This window comes from Caretta caretta, chromosome 2 (assembly GCF_965140235.1).
Source record: "Caretta caretta isolate rCarCar2 chromosome 2, rCarCar1.hap1, whole genome shotgun sequence".
Lineage (NCBI taxonomy): Eukaryota > Metazoa > Chordata > Testudines > Cheloniidae > Caretta > Caretta caretta.
Window position 1 is genome coordinate 36,920,151 of NC_134207.1, and position 21,495 is coordinate 36,941,645.

Consider the following 21,495-nt stretch of genomic DNA (forward strand, 5'->3'; position numbering starts at 1 on the left):
AAATAAGAATACTTACAATACCTCAAAAGGGTGTAACAATTAATTAGTTAACATTGGTACAGTGCTTTGAAAATGCAGTGTAATACAAATCCAAAGTATTTATTGTACTCAACTTTTTAGTGCTCTTGTACTCCTTTTTCCAATTTTTTTAAATGAGTTTTAAAAGAAAAGCATCTCAAGTCAAACTACTGACATGTACTTGTGCAGTGACAGAACATTACGTCAAGATGACACTATGTAAGGACATATATACTGTACTCTAAAGGAGGTCTTTGATTAGGACCAGAGAGAGGAAGAATGGTCCAGTGGTTAGGACCACACATTTACAGTTAACTTGGGCAAGTCACTTTGTTTCTCTGTGCCTCATTTCCCCACCTACAAAATGGGGATAATAGTACTTCCCTATCTCACAAAAGTGTTGTAAGGACAAACATTACTGTGAGGTGCTCAGATACTATGACAATAGGGGAAATAAAGCCAACTAATGAGAACTAAGTTAACAATAAAATCAATTCAGGAGCTCCTATTGTACAATATAATATTTTATTACTAACAAAGATAGTAAAAACAAAACTATTAAAAATACATATAAAGTTTTCAGTTTACAAATAGGAGAACAAGAGAATGAAGAATATTTAGTGTGTTTCTTCACAGAGGATATTTCAGATTTTTCTCATTCTCTATCTCAGCAGCAAGAATATTGTGTGCTAAAAATAAAAAGGGAACACTAAAAAAACGAACATCCCTTATTTAAGGCAATAAATTACAAATTATAAAATGCAGGAGACACAATATAACAAACATTCAAATTTCAATAGATGTTGGATAAAACAAGTAACTTTGGTTTATCAGAACTACAATTTCTTATTCAGTATTTACATGACCTTTCAGTTATGTGATTTTGCTTGAGTGTTCAAACCACCACCCAAAAAAGCTGTTCAAAGTGGAATGTAATAGCCTCACTGTATCATATCAAAGTGGATGTGTCACACTATGAGCCCTCCAGTTACCAGTAAGGCAAAATGCAGAAGAGCCCTATAGACTGTATCAACACTAGTGTTACAGATGGAAGGTGAAATCCTGGCTCCACTGAAACAGCAAAACTCCCATTGACTTCATTGGAGACAGAATTTCACCCAAAGGGCCCTGTCCTGCAACCCTTATCCACACCAGTCATCTTACTCATGTGCATTGTCCCATTGAAAACAATGGGACTCCTCCATTAGTAAGGACTACTCTGAGCTCCGTAATTGGGCCCTAATACCAAAAAGCTAAAGAAAATGTGGCATTTCTGTATAAACACACAGACCATTAAAGCATGTAAAAATTATGGCACATGGAAAATGCATTATTGTCCTGTTTTAAGTGAAAACCTCATCTGATGAATTTGCATGTTAATATTCAAAAGTTGCTTTTTCTGCAAGATCATAATTCTCTACAGAGTCTTTAACATTGGATTTTTAGAAATATGTGCTTCAGAACATGCTGTCCTTGTGTACTGAGAGCTTTGTTGTGCCTCCTCATTGGGGATGAGTGGAACACCACTCCGGCAGAAGCTCTGGGAAGCATCCTTTCTGAAGTGGAGCTGCACCTCATGCACCCCTCCTGTACAGAATGCACAAAGGCTGCATCTTTTTGAGGAGAACAGTCAGTGAAGAAGTTAGGCAGGGCTATATCTCTGCCATTTCTCTGCCCCATCTCTTTGCACTGATGCCGACACTAATCTCTCCCAGTCCTGCTATCCCTTAGCTCAACCCTTGTGTAGAGATATCAGAGATTTTTGAACTACTCTATTCTGTTTTCTCAGCACAACCCTGGGTGGACATCATTTTGCCACCATTAGCTGAAAATAGGGGGAAAAATTAGGTAGGATTAACTAAATTGGCAGGGAAGTAGAGTGGCAATAGCAGACCATAATATTGAAGTTAATAAACTGACAATTGGAATGAGTTCATGCAAAATGAAATCTGGGGGTGGGTGTGGCCCGGCCCCAGATTCCTTGCAGGGGAAGAGGAAGTCCCATCCTCCCCAGCCCAGCCAGGCCTAGCAGCTCAGCCCATTGCAGGGTAGGAGCCACGACTGTGCCTTCCCCAGTCCTGCCTCCACCCCACAGTGATTTACCTCTCTGCCGGCTGCCCAGGGCACTCGAAACATACCGCTGGGGAGGGTCGCATGACTGCTTTTGTGGCTTCCCTTTGCTTCTCTGTCAGAAAGTTATTTTTCTGTGGGGAAACAAAGAAATCTGCGGAGGACATAAATGCTGCGCATGCACAGTGGTGCAGAATTCCCCCAGGAGTAATTATTGTAATAAAAAATACTTTGTTTTAGAAAAAGTACTGCCTGTGTGTCGATCAGTTATAACGGAAGGCCGTATCTATGTCCTCCCAGGGATAACAGGTCTAAGCTATTCTGGGGAGTCTCTTGAAGAGAACCTGGTAAACCCAAGTAGTTCCTCTAGGGTGGGCCCACTTTTTACCTTGCATAAATAGATTAATAGATTAGTAGGTTACCTTGAAAGGAACCTCTGGTAAACCCGGTAGTGGGATAATAGAGAAGCTATTCTGTGGATACCCTGGGTCTGTTTTTGGGGTAACAGTAGGTGTGCAAAAGTAAAGGGTGTCTCTCCTTTCTCATTTGTGGAGGGACCAGACACAATTTTGCCCTAGATGTGGAGGTTATATTAGTGCTTATATTATCCTGTAGTGACTATTGCTCAGAAGGAAATGATGTCATCTTATCAGCACAGTATTGTTGATCTTATTGGTACTAGAAGGAAGCACCTTAGTTATCAGATTTGTGCAACAAACAAAACAGTAGTTCTTAACGTTGAGTTTATAAAAATAAGTTATTTACCAGATTCATTTTTAACTACAAAATAAATCACTATAATTCCAGAGTCCTTTTCAGATTCAGTGTAGAAACTACCATAATACAGTGCTAAGATTAGTACATCATGAGACATTTACACATTAAAGATATCTATAGATTTGTGTAACTACTAATTATTCTAAATGACACAGCTATTTAAAATGCAGTTACTTTAAAAAGAAAAAGAAATGTTAATAGGAAGATTGAAAGACACCAGTGAAGCAAATTAAATTTTTATGTTTCAAAATAACACAACTGTCTTCCATAAATTATTTTTACTGTAATTTAACAGTATGTTCATGTATTAGAAGAGAAAGATTTCTCTCATTTCTTTTTCTCTTAAATTACTGCTGACCTGCCCAGTCGAGTGCTATTAGAACTCCAGTTTCCGTTACTCTCCTATGAGGTTAAATACAGTGGTTATTGCTAGACCTCCCCACTATTGCAGTGTAACTTTTAAGTGCAAAACAAGGGATATGTATGTGGTATTTTTACAAGGCACAGAGTATCAGTAATCTCCAGTGTAATACAAACCCATAACAGTTTCATAAACTGAAATCATTCATATAGAAATTCTAATCTTTCAAGGATTTGAACTGTTTCCAAAATCCTGATCTTTTCTAGTGTCTGAAGCTGAGTGGACAAGCATTGATATGGAGCCGCTGGTACTGCCTGGTTGTGAAACATTGGGTAGCTGTGAATTACTGACTTGTAGTGGATGAGTTTCAGCAAAGTCACTTTTAGGAGATACCCTATATGTAATTAAAAACAAAAACAAAAACACAAACAATGTTAAGCATATAATGTTTTAGACTGAAACACAAATATATTTAGCAACAAAATGGCAATATACACTGAACTTACAACACTCCTTTTAAAAGACAATATTATAGTTCTGAATACTCTTTCCTTAGCCATTTAATTGGACTCAGGAACACAAAGGCCTGAGGGTCATCAGTAATGTTTTTTATACCAGCCACCTATCCAAAGAAGCTGTATGGCAGCCACAGATGTCTTGGCAAGCATTGGATAGGGAATGCTTTTCACAGCCTTTCAGTACTATTCCTTTATTTGTCTTCGAGGTCACTATTCAGCAATATAAGTAGGGCCCTACCAAATTCATGGTCCATTCTGCTCAATTTCATGGTCATAGGATTTGAAATTTAGTAAATTTCACATTTTCAGATGTTTAAATCTGAAATTTTTTAGTGTTGTAACCACAGGGGTCCTGACGCAAAAGGGCATTGTGGGAGGTCACAAACCTGTAGTGGGGGGTCATAGGATTGCCACCCTCACTTCTGCGCTGATGTCAGCAGCTACAGAGCTTCCTGCAGCTGCAGGAGTCATCCAGAGGTGGAGGTGGGTCCGATCGCCCCCTTGCTGCTGGGAGTGTCCCAGCCAGAGGCTCCTAGCTGTGAGTCTCGGCCAGGCTGAAGAGGACTTGTCCTTCCCCTACACAGTAGCTCTCAGTGGGAGATCAGACCAACCTCCACAAGTCTTCTCTGGCTGCAGGAACCTCCGGGGCTCCTGCCCAGTCCCAGCAGGAGGCCCTCAGATGTGGGTCTGATCTCCCCCCGGAGAGCGGCTATGCAGGGAAAGGACAAGTCCTGTTCCTCCCCAGCCTTGCTGGAACTCGCAGCTAGGAGCCCCTGGTTGGGGTGCTTCCAGCAGCACGGGGGAGATCAGATTTCAAGGGGAAGGGCTTAGTTCACAGTCCATGACATGTTTTTCATGGCCGTGAAATTGGTAGGGCCCTAAATATAAGGCACATCCTATCCCAAGATAAAAGCTCTAGTACTTAAAACCTCTACTAGAAAAAAATCCCCAAATCATATATCCTCATTTAGAAACACATCAGCTGCATGGTCATCTGGAAAGTACCATATATACTCGTTCAGAAGCAGAATTTTTTTAGTAAAAAAGGGACGTGTCAGAGAAGGGGGTCGGCTTATGAATGGGTATAGAGGGGGGAGAGGTGGGACACAGCCCATCCCCCCAACAGAGGAGGCAAGGAGAGGCAGCACAGCCAGCAGAGCCAGAAGGGAAGAGGCAGGGCCAGAGTCTCTCCGCTTTTGGCCACGCTGCTCTCCCCCCAGCCTCCCAAGCAGCTGCAGCTCCAGGGCTGGCAGGCTGCGGCCATGCCGCTTCGGCCCCGCAGCCGTGCCACCCAGTCTGGCCCGCCGGAGCACGCTGCAGCCGTGCTGCCCAGTCTGGCCTTCTCTTGGCTTAAGTAATCAGTCTGGCCCACTGGAGCACGCTGCAGCCGCACCGCCCAGCCTGCTGGAGCAGCTCCAACCAGGCCAGAGACATCCTCCCCTGGCTCACCCTAGCTAAGGTGGGAAGGAATGGGATGGGGAGAGTGTGGGGGTCCCGCGCTAGGGGTGGGGTCATGTGGGAGGTGGTCACAGGGGTTACTCCCCTGACCCCCAGCTTCTCACTCCCCCCCTCCCAAAAAAAATTTCCCTGACAGTTGCTGTCCCAGCCCGTCAGGGTAAGCAGCTGGTGTAACAGGACACTTTGTTTACTTAGGCGTACCTCCCTGCCTGCAGATGCTCAAGGTAAACAAACTGTCTCGCCCACCAGCAGCTTATCCTGATGGCCTGGGAGCCAAAGTTTGCCAACCCCTGAATTATAGGGTCGGCTTATGAATGGGTCATAAAAATTTCCCATTTTTACTTATCCATCTTGGGGGGGGGGGGGGGGGTCAGCTTACAAACGAACCGGCTTACGATCAAGTATATATGGTAGTTTATAAGAACTACTTTTTTCTTGCAGCTACTGTTATTGGACAATCTGTCTTCAAAAGGAAAAGGACACAAAAATATACCATAGTATTGGTAGTATGAACATACACCAGAAAACTGAAGTCCAAACTTAGATAAAAAAATAAAGCATCCTACCTTCCTTCACCCATTCTTTTCATACTCTCAGATAAGCTAATCATATCAAACGTGTTGTCTGCCTTGCTGCTCTTTTCCACCTGTTCCATAGCCAGTTTAGAAGTAGATAATATTTGTAGTACATGTTCACCACCAGTATTCTCCCCTTCCTCCACTTTCTGGGTGGATGTTCCATCTGCCTCCATCTCTTTCTCAGATGTTTCTCGAGGGGGTTTAATTTCTGGAAAGTTCTCTTGGCTTAAGTAATCAGGGTTAGTAATAGCCACTGCAGAAGTTCCGTGATTTGTTGTGGCACCTGTACTAGTCCCCATAGACTTCGAAATAACCTTCAGTTTGTGTGAACTGGATTTGTAGTGCTTCTTTTTATGGTTAACTTTAGAATTGTGCTTCAAGAAAAAGTCACATGATTCTTGCAACACTCTTCGGCTTTCACTGATTGGACTGAAAAACAAAGGCATATGACTAGTTCATCAAAGATCATTTAGACTCAGTGGAAGATTGCTTCTTATTCCAAAATGCAAAGGAAGTAACAAAGGGGGTGGCTCTAATGTACCAAACCTGGCTCCAATGTTAACCAATACTGAGGAAATGATAACCTCTGGTGATTGGGAAGAATCTGGGGGTAGTGGCTACTAAGTAATTATATATGTGGAGCAATTAAATTTACAGAAATAGAGCAAAATCCTACATGCCTCATTCTTGCAAATAGTTCCAATAACTTGAATGAGATTAACCATGTGAGAAAGGACAGCAGGATTAGCTCATAGGTAGCTATGTCACCAAATTAAGTTTTCCTAAAGCAAACTTGTTAAAGTGAAAACAATGGTAAATAGTATAAAATGGGCAACATTTTTTTAATCACTTAGCTGAAAGTAGTTTACAGCAGAAACATAAGAAAGACTTATACAGGAAATGGAAAAGTAGGGAGATGGAAAGGAAGCTATAAGCTCACCATCCAGGAATGCAGACTTAAAATAAAAGGAGCTAAAGAAAACCAAAGTAATGTTGGCTGGGCAAGTCCAAGGAAATAAAGAGTTCTAAAAATACATCCACAGTTTAGGAAGAATATAGGAAATCTAAAGAAAAATATATCAGGGGAAAAGAAAAGGATATAATAATTACAAGGGATGGGACCTAAACTTCCAGTCTGCTTATATTGAAAAGGATATGACCCATGCATCTCCTACAAAAGAGAACGCTAGGTAAGTTTAAATAAAGGAATGGAATTACTCTTGTGCAGAAGGGGATAGAATAAGAAACAGTAGTCTGAAACAATAGAAGAAAAAATTAAGGTAGGACATTAGAAATAGTAAGAGAATTAGGGCAGCAGAGTAAGCTACTAAGAAAAATGGTGGACGGAAAATCACTGCAAGATACAGTTAAAGCACGAGTGCAAATGATGTAAGCAGCAGACCTGGAAAATGAAAGGAGTCAGAGTTGATGGGGCCAAACAGTCTTCCCTGTTGATTGAAAGTTACAGCCATGTTAGTCAGTGTTAAGAGCAACAAAATCCCTTTTGCTCAATTTAAAGGACCAAATCAATAGGGAAGTATGTTTTCTACCTTATTAGGGCCCAATCATGTAGTTATTGCACAAGTAAAACTTGAATTGACTCCAGTGGGAATTTTACTGATGTCTAACTGCAGGATTGGGCCCTGAGAGAGTAAACAACAATACTTTTTCTATATTGCCTGACAAATATTTAAAGGGACATGTTACAAATACATTTTTTTAAAGCTTATCAGTACCACATACAAAGAGTTGCTCTTACTCTCTCTTGCGATTTCTGCTGAAGAAACTGGCCCATTCAGAACAGGTCTTTTTACTTCCCACCCAGAATACTGGAGAGATGCCAACAATTAACGTCATCAGGTACTTCATCAGAAACAAAAATATTTCTGGTCTAGCTAATGCCTTTGCCTGGAAGATAACAAAGTTCAATAAACAAACAGACACACACGCACACTTTGACTCTTGACAAAGTGCATAAAATGAACAGAAACCATGTACAAGAGCATACTGAGGTACTTTCTATTTTACACCAGCTATCCTATACTGCATTCAGACACCCTATGGACTGAACTAAAACATGCACAGTCAAGTCAGATCTGGTTAATCTTTGCTTATGGAGATGTAGCTGAAGGTGTGGACAGGAGGTGAGGCATAAAGGGAGATTTTTAAAAAAAAAACTGGAAGAAAAGATTACTCGGAGGGGAGAAAAGTATTATTAAGCAAAAAGAAAAGGAGTACTTGTGGCACCTTAGAGACTAACCAATTTATCTGAGCATAAGCTTTAAATTGGTTAGTCTCTAAGGTGCCACAAGTACTCCTTTTCTTTTTGCAAATACAGACTAACACGGCTGCTACTCTGAAACCTATTATTAAGCAGTTTCTCCAGTGAAACACTGCATATTTGGGAGCTTCCTCTGGATACAGAGGAGATGATGGAGTGGATGAATTAGATTTAATTACATGAATCAGGATCTTCAGGACAGTATACAGAGGTCAAAGTAAGCTGGTCCGGTCCGGTACATAGCCAACCGTACTAGCAGGAGGCAGCTTCCCCAGGCCAGCAATTTAAAAGGGCCCTGGGCTCCTGGCACTGGCTGGAGCCCCTGGCCCTTTAAATTGCCACCAGAGCCCCTGGGCTCCCAGCCGCCACCACAGCTACCCCTACCATGGGGCTCCGGTGGTGTTTTAAAGGGCCTGGGGCTCCTAGCCGCCACTACCGCAGCCAGATCCCCGGGCCCTTTAAATTGCTGCCGGAGCCTCGGGGTAGTTGCAGCGATTTAAAGGCCCTGCCCCTTCCGCCTGAGGTCCCACCCTTTTCGGTTGAGCCCCCCCTTGCTCAGGTCCCCGGCCCTGCGTACCGGTAAGTCCCTTAAGTTACTTTCACCCTTACCAGTATACCAGTGTTTTCTGCCGTTTATTGCAAAATTAATCCACCGATGTGCAGAACAGGGTCACAGTTGTTGAGACATTTAACTCATTAAGTGGTTATTTAACTTCCTCTCCCATGCCCCAAATGTAATTTATGTTTTCTTGGTTAATCCACTTGTCTCTGTATTCTGGCCTTCAAAGCACTAGTCACTCTTTTTGTTAGCTAGGTACCCATAATTGTTGAAGCTGAAGTTTTTGTTTCGTTTTGAACTAATCAGAGTAAAAAGAGAAGCCACTCTGTAGTTAATAGGTTTTTGTCACTGGAAAACAACAAGTACAACACAAAGGAACAGATCCAGTTGTAATATTTCTTGGTATAATATTTGATTGGATAGGTTTGTTCTGTTGCTATTTACTCTCTCCAATAAACTAAATAATCCTTGAGAATTATGTCATTAATTTCTTATTACCTGTACTGCAAGGTAAACATTGCAAGGCAAATTTGTTAAAGAAGGAATAGATACCTCAACTCTTAACTTTCTTACTTTGGAGGGTTTAAGTTGATAAAGGGCTCAATGCTGTATCCCCTGAAGTGGATATTTTGTCACTGACTTTAAACAGGAGCAAGAATAAGTATTAAGGACCCAGTCCTATGAGGGGCTGTACTCAACTGTCATTGACGTCAATCAGAGTAGAGGGTACTCAGAAACTTGCAGGATCAAGCCCTAACATTCTATGAATTCTGTGTTTCTTTTCCTTGTTTTTATGGTAGCTCATTGCAGTAAACACATTAATGGTGGGATGCAAAGCAACTGAAGTGTGTAACTTGACATGAAAAACTAACAGTTCCCTTACTGTTATTTCCTTCTTAAACACCAGCTCATAAATAGCGAGACATAAACCAAAAATTACTTGATATGACAGAGAATTTTATGCATTAAAACAAAATGTAATACATAGAGAGTACTGCATATGTGCAGTTGGTATGCATATTAAAGTCTTTCTGAAGACAATTTTTTAATCAAAAGTCAAATTTTAAACCTGAACATCTCAGCAATTTAAGATATATATTTTTAAAATTTCTAAAACTTAAGTCCACATTACCAAAAATCAGTTTGCAAATATGCAGCCATAGTTCTGAGAAATAAAGAGTGAAAAGCTCAGTATTTTGTACTTATACAATTTAAGAAAAGACAAAACTGATTTTAATCAAATGTGGTTCTGACCAAAATGTTCAAATTCGAATGGCTAAAATTAGTTGCTTAAATACTTAGGTACATATTTCAAGGCAGCCTCATTTTCAGAAATGCTGAGTAACTTTAGGCACCTAATTAGAAAATTTGGGGAAATAGTTTTTAGGAATAGCTGCCTATTATGTAGAAAAAGTTTCCACCATGAACCATTTTTTTTTATTAAGTTCAAATAACTTAAAAATTTAAACTCCTGACTCTAAAAAGATTTTAAGTGCCACCAATCTGATTAGCTGGAGATTTCAACATAAATATTGGTTCAGTCAATTTATTTAAATGTTTAACTGGTCTATAAATATTACGTTGTGTGTATTTCATTGGCTTCCCTAACTTCAGTCTACCCACTAAATGTTGTTACAAATATCATAATGCATTTCGGTGCCTTTTTTATGTTAACATTACAATATGACAGGTTTCAGAGCAGCAGCCGTGTTAGTCTGTATCCGCAAAAAGAAAAGGAGGACTTGTGGCACCTTAGAGACTAACAAATTTATTTGAGCATAAACTTTCATGAGCTACAGCTCACTTCATCGGATGCATGCAGGGGAAAATACAGTGTGGAGATTTTATATACACAGAGAACATGAAACAATGGGTGTTACAATACACACTGTAACGAGGTAAGGTGATCAAGTAAGGCCAGCAGCAGAGTGGGGGAGAAACTCTTCTTTTGTTGAAGAATTGCCACTTTTAGGTCTGTAATCGAGTGACCAGAGAGATTGAAGTGTTCTCCGACTGGTTTTTGAATGTTGTTATAATTCTTGATGTCTGATGTGTGTCCATTTCTTCTTTTACATAGAGACTGTCCAGTTTGGCCAATGTACATGGCAGAGAGACATTGCTGGCACATGATGGCATATATCACATTGGTAGATGTGCAGGTGAACGAGCCTCTGATAGTGTGGCTGATGTGATTAGGCACTATGATGGTGTCCCCTGAATAGATATGTGGACACAGTTGGCAATGGGCTTTGTTGCAAGGATAGGTTCCTGGGTTAGTGTTTTAATTGGAATTAATTTGCAAACTGGACATCATTATCTTAGGCTTGAATGAAGACTGGGAGTGGATGTGTCATTATACAAAGTAAAACTATTTCCCTGTGTTTATTTCCCCCCTACTGTTCCTCTCACATTCTTGTCAACTGCTGGAAATGGCCCACCTTGATTATCACTACAAAAGGTCCCCCCCTCCCCCCCGCTGGTAATAGCTCACCTTACCTGATCAGTCTTGTTACAGTGTGTATGGTAACACCCATTGTTTCATGTTCTCTGCGTATATAAAATCTCCCCAATGTATTTTCCACTGCATGCATCTGATGTAGCTCACAAAAGCTTATGCTCAAATAAATTTGTTAGTCTAAGGTGCCACAAGTCCTCCTTTTCTTATTACAATATGAATTATACAAAACATTACTCCTTACCTGGTAAGGACAGGGAATATGGTACTGATCACAATGGTCAAAGACCCAAGTGGTCTCCCAGATTCTCCTATACATCTGCTCATAAACATAACATCCAAGAAGTGCCACCAGTGGTACCAGGTATAAGCCACTAAAGACTCCAATTCGAATCATAAATTTCTTCAGCTTCTCTTGGTTTCTGCCATCATGCTGTATGACTTGCCGCACATGATTTAAAGAAATAATTCCAGATAAAAGGAGAGAGAGACCAACAAAAACACAAAAGCACAAAGGCAAAAGGACAAAGTATCGAGATGCATCCATGTCATAGAGACCAACAAAGCAAACTCCACTGATATTGTCCCCTTCAACTTTGTTCATTGCAAGGAGCATAATGGTGAGAAAACCAGGTATGCCCCATGCAACTGCATGGAACCAAATTGCCTTTTGTTCAATAGCTTCACAGCTCCATTTTCTTCCTGCTGCTAGGAACCAAGTGATCGTAAGAATCACCCACCATATTGTTCCTGCCATTGTGAAAAAATACAAAACCATAAAAAAGACAGTGCAGGCTTTGTTTTGAGAGCCAAGAACAACTGTTTCACCAATTTCTAACTTTTCATCTGCCTTGTTACAAGCAGTTCTATTTCCCAGCAAAAAGCCAATGAAGTATATCAGAGACACTATACTGTAACAGACTGAATAATATATGATTGGCCTCTCTGGGTATCTGAACCTTTTAACGTCAATCAGAAAAGTCAGGAATGTGAACAGAGTAGCACAAAGGCAAAAAATTGAAACTATTCCAATGAAGCTTTTGGCAACATCCAGCTCATAATTTTTGAAGTACATATTGGGACATGGGGGTGCACACTGATCAATTCCCAAAAACTTGTAGCCTTGTCCATTGGAGGTCTGCAGATGCCGCGGACACCAAAATCCATAGTCCCTTCGAGCCTGCCCTGGGGTCTTCTGTGTTCCATGGACCTTTGTGGTTACAGCGGCAGTGACAGGAGCAGTTTCATCACAATCCTCCAGTCTACACAGATTAAGAAAAGTGCATGTACATTAATACTCTTCCACTGTCAAGCGTTCCCTTATTTTACTGCTATTCTTCCTAAGTGTGAAAAAGCTGTTTGAGTAAAATATTTTATACATGATCCAAAAATTAGTTTATGAGAACAAAATCAGGTGGCCTTTAGAAAAAATTTTGAGTCGAGTCAAATAAAATCTTTAATGTTAAGTTTAGAAGAACAGTTGAACACAAGCTGTTTAACTATTCTTTACAAAACCTTGGTTTTGTATTCAGTTGGTTATGAAACACTTCAAATTCTTAAATTAAAAGATACATTTTGCAGTTGTTTCTTTACTGGTCTTATTCCACATCAAAATTATTTATATACATGTAATCTTGTGAAAAAACACCCATCATAGATTTTTATACCTGGTTGACAAATTGTTGTTTGAGATTCACTAGAGATAATGCAAGCTCCAATCCAAATATAGGAGTGAAATGTTGAACATCTGGGATATACAGATGGAAATATCTTTGCTTTTATTGGACCAGGTCAATGTTTAACTGCTGACAATAGTGGTTTGATTGTGTTTCAAATCACCTACTCTCAGAAAGCTCTCTTCCCAGGGTACCCACTGCTTTTGTTTTCAGCTCTGTAAGGCCCCTTACAGTGCTAATTAATTTGGAATTGAGAGATGAAGACTATGAGATCAAAGAAGGAATAAACAATTGAGGCCAGTGGGAATTTAGAACATTTTGTAGAAGTCTCACAATAATAGCAGTGTAAATCCGTTCAAAAAGGAAAAGACTCATTATTAGAAATGGAGAGATGACCTTTTTAACATTAAATCTGCCTTCACTAATGGATCTGCTTGGTTTCATATCAGCTGATAACACTTTACCTCAGGGGAAAAATATTTACAGAAGCAGTCAGATGGTGAGGACTGTCTGTCATAGAACTGATAAGGACTTTGAAATCCATAATATATTACTGGAAATTACCTAACAGACAGGAAAAATAAAAGGAGAGCTAGTATAAAAGTTGAACACAATTGTAATTATTTTTTCTTTAACTTTTAAAAAAAGTTAAATTAACTATAGCTTGTGACATTTAGAATTTGATTGGACAAAATAACTTAATCTGTTTTATAATGACCATTTCTGCATTAGCAGTTGATGGACTTATTATCTTATGGCTAGATTATGCAATCTTTACTTGAATAGGAGCACACTTACTCACAATGAGATTACTAATGTGTGCAACTACTCACCAATGAGTCTGAGTTCTACAATTTATCCATGAGAGTGAGAATAGATTAAGAGTGCCTCTGTAAAAATGGCATTGCGGAGTTCCATCATCATGATTTCTCACTGATTTCCATAACAAATATACTCAGTTTAAAAGTAGAAAGGTTTTTTCCCCCCTAAATGCCAGATGGACAAACTCAACTTGGGCTCTCTGTTTCATCACCACCATTAATAAAGGTTCTTCTGGACAAATTGGGCTGGCCTGAGAATTCTAGAAGCTGAAGTTCTTTTTAACCATACAGCAGGAACATCATGCACTGCACCAGTACAAGCTTATCTCACCAATTTACCAACTTGCTTTACCCTCGTTCTGTTGGGGTCATCTCTAAGGAGTCAGGAGTGTCTATCTTAGGGTTCTCATTAGTGCCTCTCTCTTAACACTCTCTAGGCTCATTCAGTCTTTGGCCTTTCTGAGGCTGCCAACAACAGTGCCAGTTACTGCTGACTCCAAGGGTATTTTTTGTGCTATGGACTCTATGTTAAGAACTGGACAGAGAATACCACTCACTTCACATATGAGCAGTAGATAGTGTTAACTTTAAGTCATTATTGTCAGTAGTAGAATAATTTAGAGATGCAACGGTTCCTGAAAAAAACTGAGTATTTTATTTTAAAATATAATTTAGAAAATATACTGAATATCTGAATAAGCTTCTAAGATGGCTAATTCTACAGAACAATTTTGAGACAGTTTTGTAGCTCTGCAGAGGGGGCAGGGGTGAGTGTGTGAAATGCTGCAGAGCCTGAACATCCCATGGGCCTCCATACCGTGTTTCCATGTTGTTGCTCAACCTGTCCCCTGCCCTTGGGTCCATACTATCAGACTCTTTTCCCTGTGGCTATGCACAGTGAAGAGGTGACTTATCATGGTCTACAAGTGCCTAAATGGGGAAGAGATTTCAGATAGTAGATGGCCCTTTAATCTAGTAGAAAAAGGCATAATGATCCAATGACTGGAAACTGAATCTAGATAATTCAGACTAGAAATAAAACATGCACCTTATTTAACAGTGAGAGTAATTAACCATTGGAACATCTTACCTAAGGATGTGGTGCATTCTCAAATCACTTGAAGTCTTAAATCAAAACTGGATACCTTTCAAAAACAAATGCTACAGTTGCCAACAGAAATTACTGGGTGAGGTTCAATTTCCTGTGTTATGCAGGAGGTCAGACTAAATTATAATAATGATCCCTTCACGCCCTAAAAATCTATGAATTTTTCATTATCTCTCTGGGGGCTAGAAGAAACAGACAAAGATAAGATTTTTGTGAAATACTGAATCTTGGCATGCAGAATAGATAAAGTAATGGGAGGTTTAATTTGTTCAGCTAAGTGGTTAAGATTAAAATAAAAGCCTTCTGGTACTTAGTGATGTATAGACAGAGTGCTTTATATTTCATAGTACCGTTCAGTTACTCTTTGGGGGCTGGAATACTTTGGTGAGAGAGAGAGAGTCATCTGGGATATACCAGAGGTTAAGCGTGGGGAATTCTGCACCACTGCGTGTGTGCAGAATTCATATCCCCCTCAGATTTCTTTGTTTCCCTGTTAGAAAGTCATTTTTCTGCAGGGAAGCAAAGGGAAGCTGCAAGAGTGGTCCCAGCTGGGCTGGGGGAGGATGGGACTCTCTCTTCCCCTGCAAGGAGCAGCCAGAGCCGGGTCAAACTCACCCCCAAAAACCTCCCCCAGCTGCAGGAAACTCCGTACACACACCCTCTTTCCTGCCACATTGCTCCTCAGGTGTGGGGGTAGGGATCACTGTATGGGGAGCTATTCCCACTGCCCACTACGTGTGCATCTGGAACCCTCCCATACACAGAACCCTGTCGAGCCTCACCCGCCCGCATCCAAATGCCCACCCTGCCAAGCCTCACCTCCTGCATCCAGATCCCCACCCCTGCTCCCAGATCACCCCTTGCTGAGCCCCCCACACTCGAACCACCACTCTCCTGCATCTGGACCACCCCTCACTGAGCCCCAAACTCCCATCCTACCAAGCCCCACTCCCCCAGCACCCAGACACCCCCCACTGAGCTCCCTACATCTGACCCCCCCGCTGAGCTCCATCCCCCAACACCCAGACCCCCCATGCTGAACTTCAACCACCTTCACCTGGACCCCTCTGTAGAGTTCCATTACCCCTGAACCTGGAACCCCCCCCCCCAACAAGCTCCTGTGCATCCAATCCCCCCACACCTGGACCCTCCCCGAGCTGCCTGCACACAAAATTGCCCCACACAGAACCCTCTCAATCCACACCTGGATCCCCCCCACACTAAGCCCCTCCACATTTGGATCCTGCCAGGCTGAACCTGCCTGCCCCACACCTGGTGGGTCTTGCATGGAGAGGCAGGGCCCTGTGGTGTTTCTGGGGCAGACCTGGCCCTTGCATTGTGTCAGGGTCAGGTGCTGCCTCACTGAGGAGTCCGTGTCCTGGGGAGGGGCTGCCGGGTGATCTTCCGCCTCTGTGCAGCCAGTGGTCTATGCTCCCCACTGCCATGCTGGAGCCTCCACATTTATTTATTGACAAATAAAATTTGCAGAACTGTATCTAATTTTAAAATATTGTATGCAGAGTTTTTAATTTTTTTGGTGCAGAACTCTCTCAGGAGTAAGGAGGTCACACTGGATGATATGGTGGTCCCTTTTGACCTTAAACTCTATAATTCTTCATAAAATCTCTGTGAAGCAGATAAGTACTGTTATCCCATTTTACAGATAAGGAAGCAGACAGAAATATATGGTTTTAAGCATTTTGTACTGAGACAAAATCATTAACAGGAAATCCAGGAGATTAGTTTAATTAAGTTTCTTGAAGAGAAATTTCTCTCTTGCTCAGGTAACCTTTCAGGGTCCCCACTGACGTGGGGACTACTCAAACAGATACTAACACATTCTCCGTCTCAGACTTTCAGTTCAGCTGTGGGTCAAATCAGGAGTGTTTGAAAATGTCACCTTCATTGCATGTCAGATTAAAAGGTACTACACCTGTTACATTCCAGTTCCTCCGGCCAGGTGATCCCAAAAGTGTCTATTAACTGTTTACAGTCATAGTGTACTCTCTCACAAAGTCTTCGACAGGGGTGAATCACATGAATTTGCTTCATGCAAGCAGGCACAAACGCTTTACACAGAAATGTGTGGACATCTGGAGAACAGTGGAGATTCACAAGAGGAAGAAAAGGCTTTACAAAAAGAAAAAAAGATTTTGATTAGTAATTTTTAAAAGAAAAAATATCAGCAAACTTAAAAACCATGGACTTAACAGAGACACTGGTTTTATGGATTTGTAACACACCTTATTTACAGCGGGGTAGTCAAATATTTTTTGTGACAGTCCAAATTTCTTGGTCAAGGTATAGTCAAGGTCCGGACTCCAGTGGCAGGGGCTCCAGCCTGGCAGAGCTCCATTTAGGGAAGGCAGGTGCGGGGGGGTGGGGGGGGGCACACTCCCCCCGCCCCAAGTTATGTGTCAGCCACCCCCTGAATTATGTGTCAATCCTGGCTGCCTGCTGGGGCTTCCACTGTCTGCTTCGGGCGCTTGCCAGGGCTCCTGCTGTCAGCCCTGGGCACCGGCCAGGGCTCCATTTAGGCGGGGGGGGGGGAGGGGAAAGGCATCTGCCCCTCTCAGTTATATGTCTGTCCCAGGCACCTTCTGGGGCAGTGGGAGCCCCAGACACCCAGGGGGTGACATGAAACCCAGGGGGCAGGTGCGCCCCCTGCCCTCCCTAAATGGCACCCCCTTTGACCAGGGGCACACAAAGCATGGTTGCCACAGTTGGGCTAAACTGCAGGCAGGACTGAGCTGCAGTTGTGCCTTCTGGCCACTTGAGCACGCTGTGGCCCCTGTAGAGCAGGCAGTCAGGTGCCTTGACTCCTGCTCCTCAGTTGCAGGCTGATGGTGGAAGTGGCAGCAGCAGGGTGAGTGTTGGTGCCAGGCTCCTCCACCTTACCCCGCAACCCCGGTTCCCCCAAGCTCAAGCACATGGCCAATCACTCCTCTACCCACACACACACACCCCGCATTAACTGCCCATGGCCCCCCAGCGTTGCACAGTCCAGTTAAAAGCCTTTGGCAGTCTGGATTTGTCCCGCAGTCCACCTATTGACTACTCCTGCCCTACAGCCTGCTAACCCTTAATTGTCCACTTCATTGTAGGTGGTCTCCTACAGAATGTGTGAGCCCCTTGTGTTTAACAATCAGTCCCATCTTGTATTTTAGCTCAGACACTCTGGTTACCTTTTCCAGACCTGAAGAAGAGCTAGTGTAGCTTGAAAGCTTATCCCTTCCACCAACAGAAGTTGGTCTAATAAAATATATTACCTCACCTACTTGGTCTCTCCCATATCCTGGAACCAACACGGCTCCAACAATACTGCAAATAATTTTAATCACTATGGTTCACATTTTACTTTCATGTGGATTTGAAAAGATATTATGAAAAAAGGCTACTTGTTTGACAGTTATAAAAAAGGATTGTAAGTAGTGATCTGAATGACTGGAATGAAGGACTTCTGAGTTCTATTAACATTGCTAACCGTAACTCTGCTCTGATATCTTAGCCCAGGGCCAACCTCTCTAATTCAATTTCCCCATCTGTGAAATGAGGATAGTACTATACACTATACACCTACAAGTTTTTTCTAAGACTAAGATTTTCAAAAATGGGTGCCTAATGTTAGGATCCTAATTTAATAGTTAGGCACCTAAATAAGTGGCCTGGTTTTAAGAACTGCTGACAACCTAGCAGCCCAGCATTTACTTAAACACCTAGCATTTACAACCTAGCAGCTCCCATTTACTTAAAAATCTTGGCCAAGATACATCACATTCATCACCATGAGATATGAATGTCTAAGGATTGTTATGATTAGTGTAATTAAGGAACATTATTGATTTTCTGTATAAGATATTCCAAAACTCAAAAACAGGCCAGCGTTCCTCTGTCAAAGTATTCCTAGTTTATATCTTCACTACAAAAAGACAGACACTGAATTACTGGTAACCACTTTTACCTGGCAACTGCTAGCATAAAATTAAATACAACTTTAGTAATAGCTTAATGCACTGTTTTCAGGCAGATGGGCCTACTAGAGGAAAAAATAACTTGTTATTTATGGTATACCAAATTGATTACTAGGTAAAAACATGGTTTAGCTTAACAGACTGCAGTCCCATCCACTAGTTACTGCTAACTTTTGAGAGCCCATTTGCCATTATATTGACAATATATTCCGAATGATATACCTAGACTAGGACAGCTACTTGATTAAACAAGTTGCAGTGGGGGAGGTTTAGATTGGATATTAGGAAAAACTTTTTCACTAAGAGGGTGGTGAAACACTGGAATGCGTTACCTAGGGAGGTGGTAGAATCTCCTTCCTTAGAGGTTTTTAAGGTCAGGCTTGACAAAGCCCTGGCTGGGATGATTTAACTGGGAATTGGTCCTGCTTCGAGCAGGGGGTTGGACTAGATGACCTTCTGGGGTCCCTTCCAACCCTGATATTCTATGAAGTCTCTTTTTGGATTAGTGGAAAAAAAAAAAAAACACACACACCACACCCTCCAAGATTCAGGTAATATCTGTCCTAAGTTATGTCTCCAACTAGTAGTCAAATATGTATAGCAGGAAAGTTGAAATAATATATGACCCATATGAAAATCTGTAGATAAATAGGAAGAATATGAGGAGTTCTCACAGTGGAGCAGAATGTATGGTATAAGCAAATGTGGACAAAGGAAAAATGGTTACCTAGCTATTTCTTTCCAATTAATGGATATGTCTCCCAATCCTTATTATACCTTCTGGCAACTAGAAACAATTCTAAAGCTGTCAGTCAGTGATTGGGAGAGGGAGAAGTCAATTTTTGACTCTAGAATGGAAACATAAACAAGCTGTTTTTCAATCCAAGATGCTTTAACCTTCAACAGTAAAGATCCCGAGGGAGAGTGGGATTCGTGGACATGCTATTTAAGAGAAAATAAATTGACAAACTACTACGTTTTTTCCCCTCACAAAATTACATGTCCAACAATCTTCATGGTACATAAGTAATAAAGTTTAGATGTGTGTTTGGGATGGGGAAGCTAAAACAGAAAAGCCCCTCATGAAAAAAATCAAAAATATGTTAAGTTGGCACTACGCCATGGAACATTGTGGCTGTGCACTTCATCTGCAGATTCCATTACAGAAAGTAATGCTTTATGAAAGTATGTGCACTTGACCAGCTGTCTTTGCAATTGTCTTCTGTTGGAACCCTAAGACTTGAGTACTTTCTGCTGAGGAGGCAGGCACAACTCTGGGATAATGTGCAGCAAGCAAAAGACCCCAGAATATCCAATAGCCTGGTGGAATGCTGGAGACCCAGGTTCAAGTCACTGCTCCAGATCAGTGTCTCCCACATCCTAGTGGAGTACCCTAATCACCAGGCTATTGGATTTTCTTGGGTTTCTCTTAATTTCGTCAAAAACGTCAAAAGGTCTCGATTTTGTCCCAATGCAAGGGACGGAGAAAAATCATTTCCCATACAGATCTAGTCCTAATGTTCAGTTTACCCTGGCTCATTTCTTTATTGCATAAGGACATAAAGTAATTAGCGCTGCCAACTTTTTAATGGCACAAAACCAAAAACCCGAGGCCCCATCCCCACTCACTCCATCCCCTTTCCTCCATCGTTTGCTTTCCCCCCAACCTCACCTACTTTCACTGGGCTTGGGCTGGGGGTTGGGGTACGAGAGGGAGGTGAATGCTCCAGCTGGGGGTGCGGGCTCTGGGGTTGGGCCAGGGATGAGGAATTTGGGGTGTGGGAGAGGGCTCTGGAATGGGGCAGAGGGTAGGGTGCAGGGTGGGTATGGGCTTAGGGTGTGCACTCTGGGTGGAGCCAGAAATGGGGGGTTCAGGGTGTGGGAGAGGGCTCCGCGCTGGGACAGGGGTTTGGGTGTTGCGGGGGGGCAGGCTCTGGGAGGGAGTTTGGGTGCAGGAGGGGACTCCGGGCTGGGGCAGAGGGTTGGGGTGCAGGAGAGGGTTTGGAGGGCAGGGTCCTGGCGGTGCTTATCATGGTTCTGAGGAAGCAGCCACCAGGCTCCTCCGGCCCCATGACTCATGGGGGAGGCTCCGCACGCTGCCCTGGTGCCCGCAGATGCCGCCTTCGCAGCTCCCATTGGTTGCGGTTCCCAGCCAATGGGAGCTGCAGACCCATCCTTGGGAGTGGGGCAGCACACAGCACCTCCCTGGCTGCTCATGCATCAAGGGCTGCAGGGATCTGGTGGCCACTTCTGGGAGCCACATGGAGCTAGGGCAGGCAAGGAGCCTGCCTTAGCCACAGGGCCCCACTGCACCACCAACTGGACTTTTAATGGCCCAGTCAGCAGTGCTGACCAGAGCTGCCAGGGTCCCTTTTCGACCGGGCGTTCCAGTCAAAAACCAGACGCCTGGCAACCCTAAAAATAATGGAACTACTACTAGCTGGCTCCTATGGAAACTGAATTCACTTTTGAAGTGGTTCTATTGAAATATTTACTGTATTTCCTAATGAAAGAGTATTATACCATTCCATAAAAATATAGAGCTCAAAAATTCAACTTGTGTAGGTAAGGCTATTAGAGATGTAAAAGAAGGTCTCTCTTTGGATAAGGCAGAGTGAAAGCTTCAACTGACAGGTAAAACTTTAGGAATATGTGAAATTAATACATATTCTACATTGGTCATATAGCTAGTTTATGTAAAAATGTTATTTTTACCACATCCTTCATCCTTTCCACCCCCAAGTTTTCTGTTTCCTCCACCAGTCACATCTTGTCATTAACCTAGCTTGTAGAATTTTTAGAGTAGGGGCTCTCTCTTTACTTATACATGGTATTTCCTATTTG

At 42.2% G+C, this 21,495-nt stretch overlaps 1 protein-coding gene across 4 annotated transcripts in view; it reads right to left on the minus strand.

The window, feature by feature from the left end:
* Positions 1-524: 524 nt before the first annotated feature.
* Positions 525-21,495, minus strand: part of FZD6 (frizzled class receptor 6) — a 48,345-nt gene continuing 27,374 nt past the window's right edge. For 2 of the 4 annotated variants that reach the window (XM_075125019.1, XM_048841417.2), the window contains exons 3-7: positions 16,614-16,810; positions 11,320-12,337; positions 7,540-7,688; positions 5,769-6,209; positions 525-3,620 (exon numbers count right to left, since the gene is read on the minus strand). In XM_075125019.1, coding sequence (XP_074981120.1) covers positions 3,452-3,620; positions 5,769-6,209; positions 7,540-7,688; positions 11,320-12,337; positions 16,614-16,810 — 1,974 coding nt within the window. In that variant the 3' untranslated portion in view covers positions 525-3,451. Of the gene's footprint in view, positions 3,621-5,768; positions 6,210-7,539; positions 7,689-11,319; positions 12,338-14,662; positions 14,718-16,613; positions 16,811-21,495 lie in introns of those variants that run through there. The other 2 variants (XM_048841419.2, XM_048841418.2) reach the window with 2 other exon arrangements.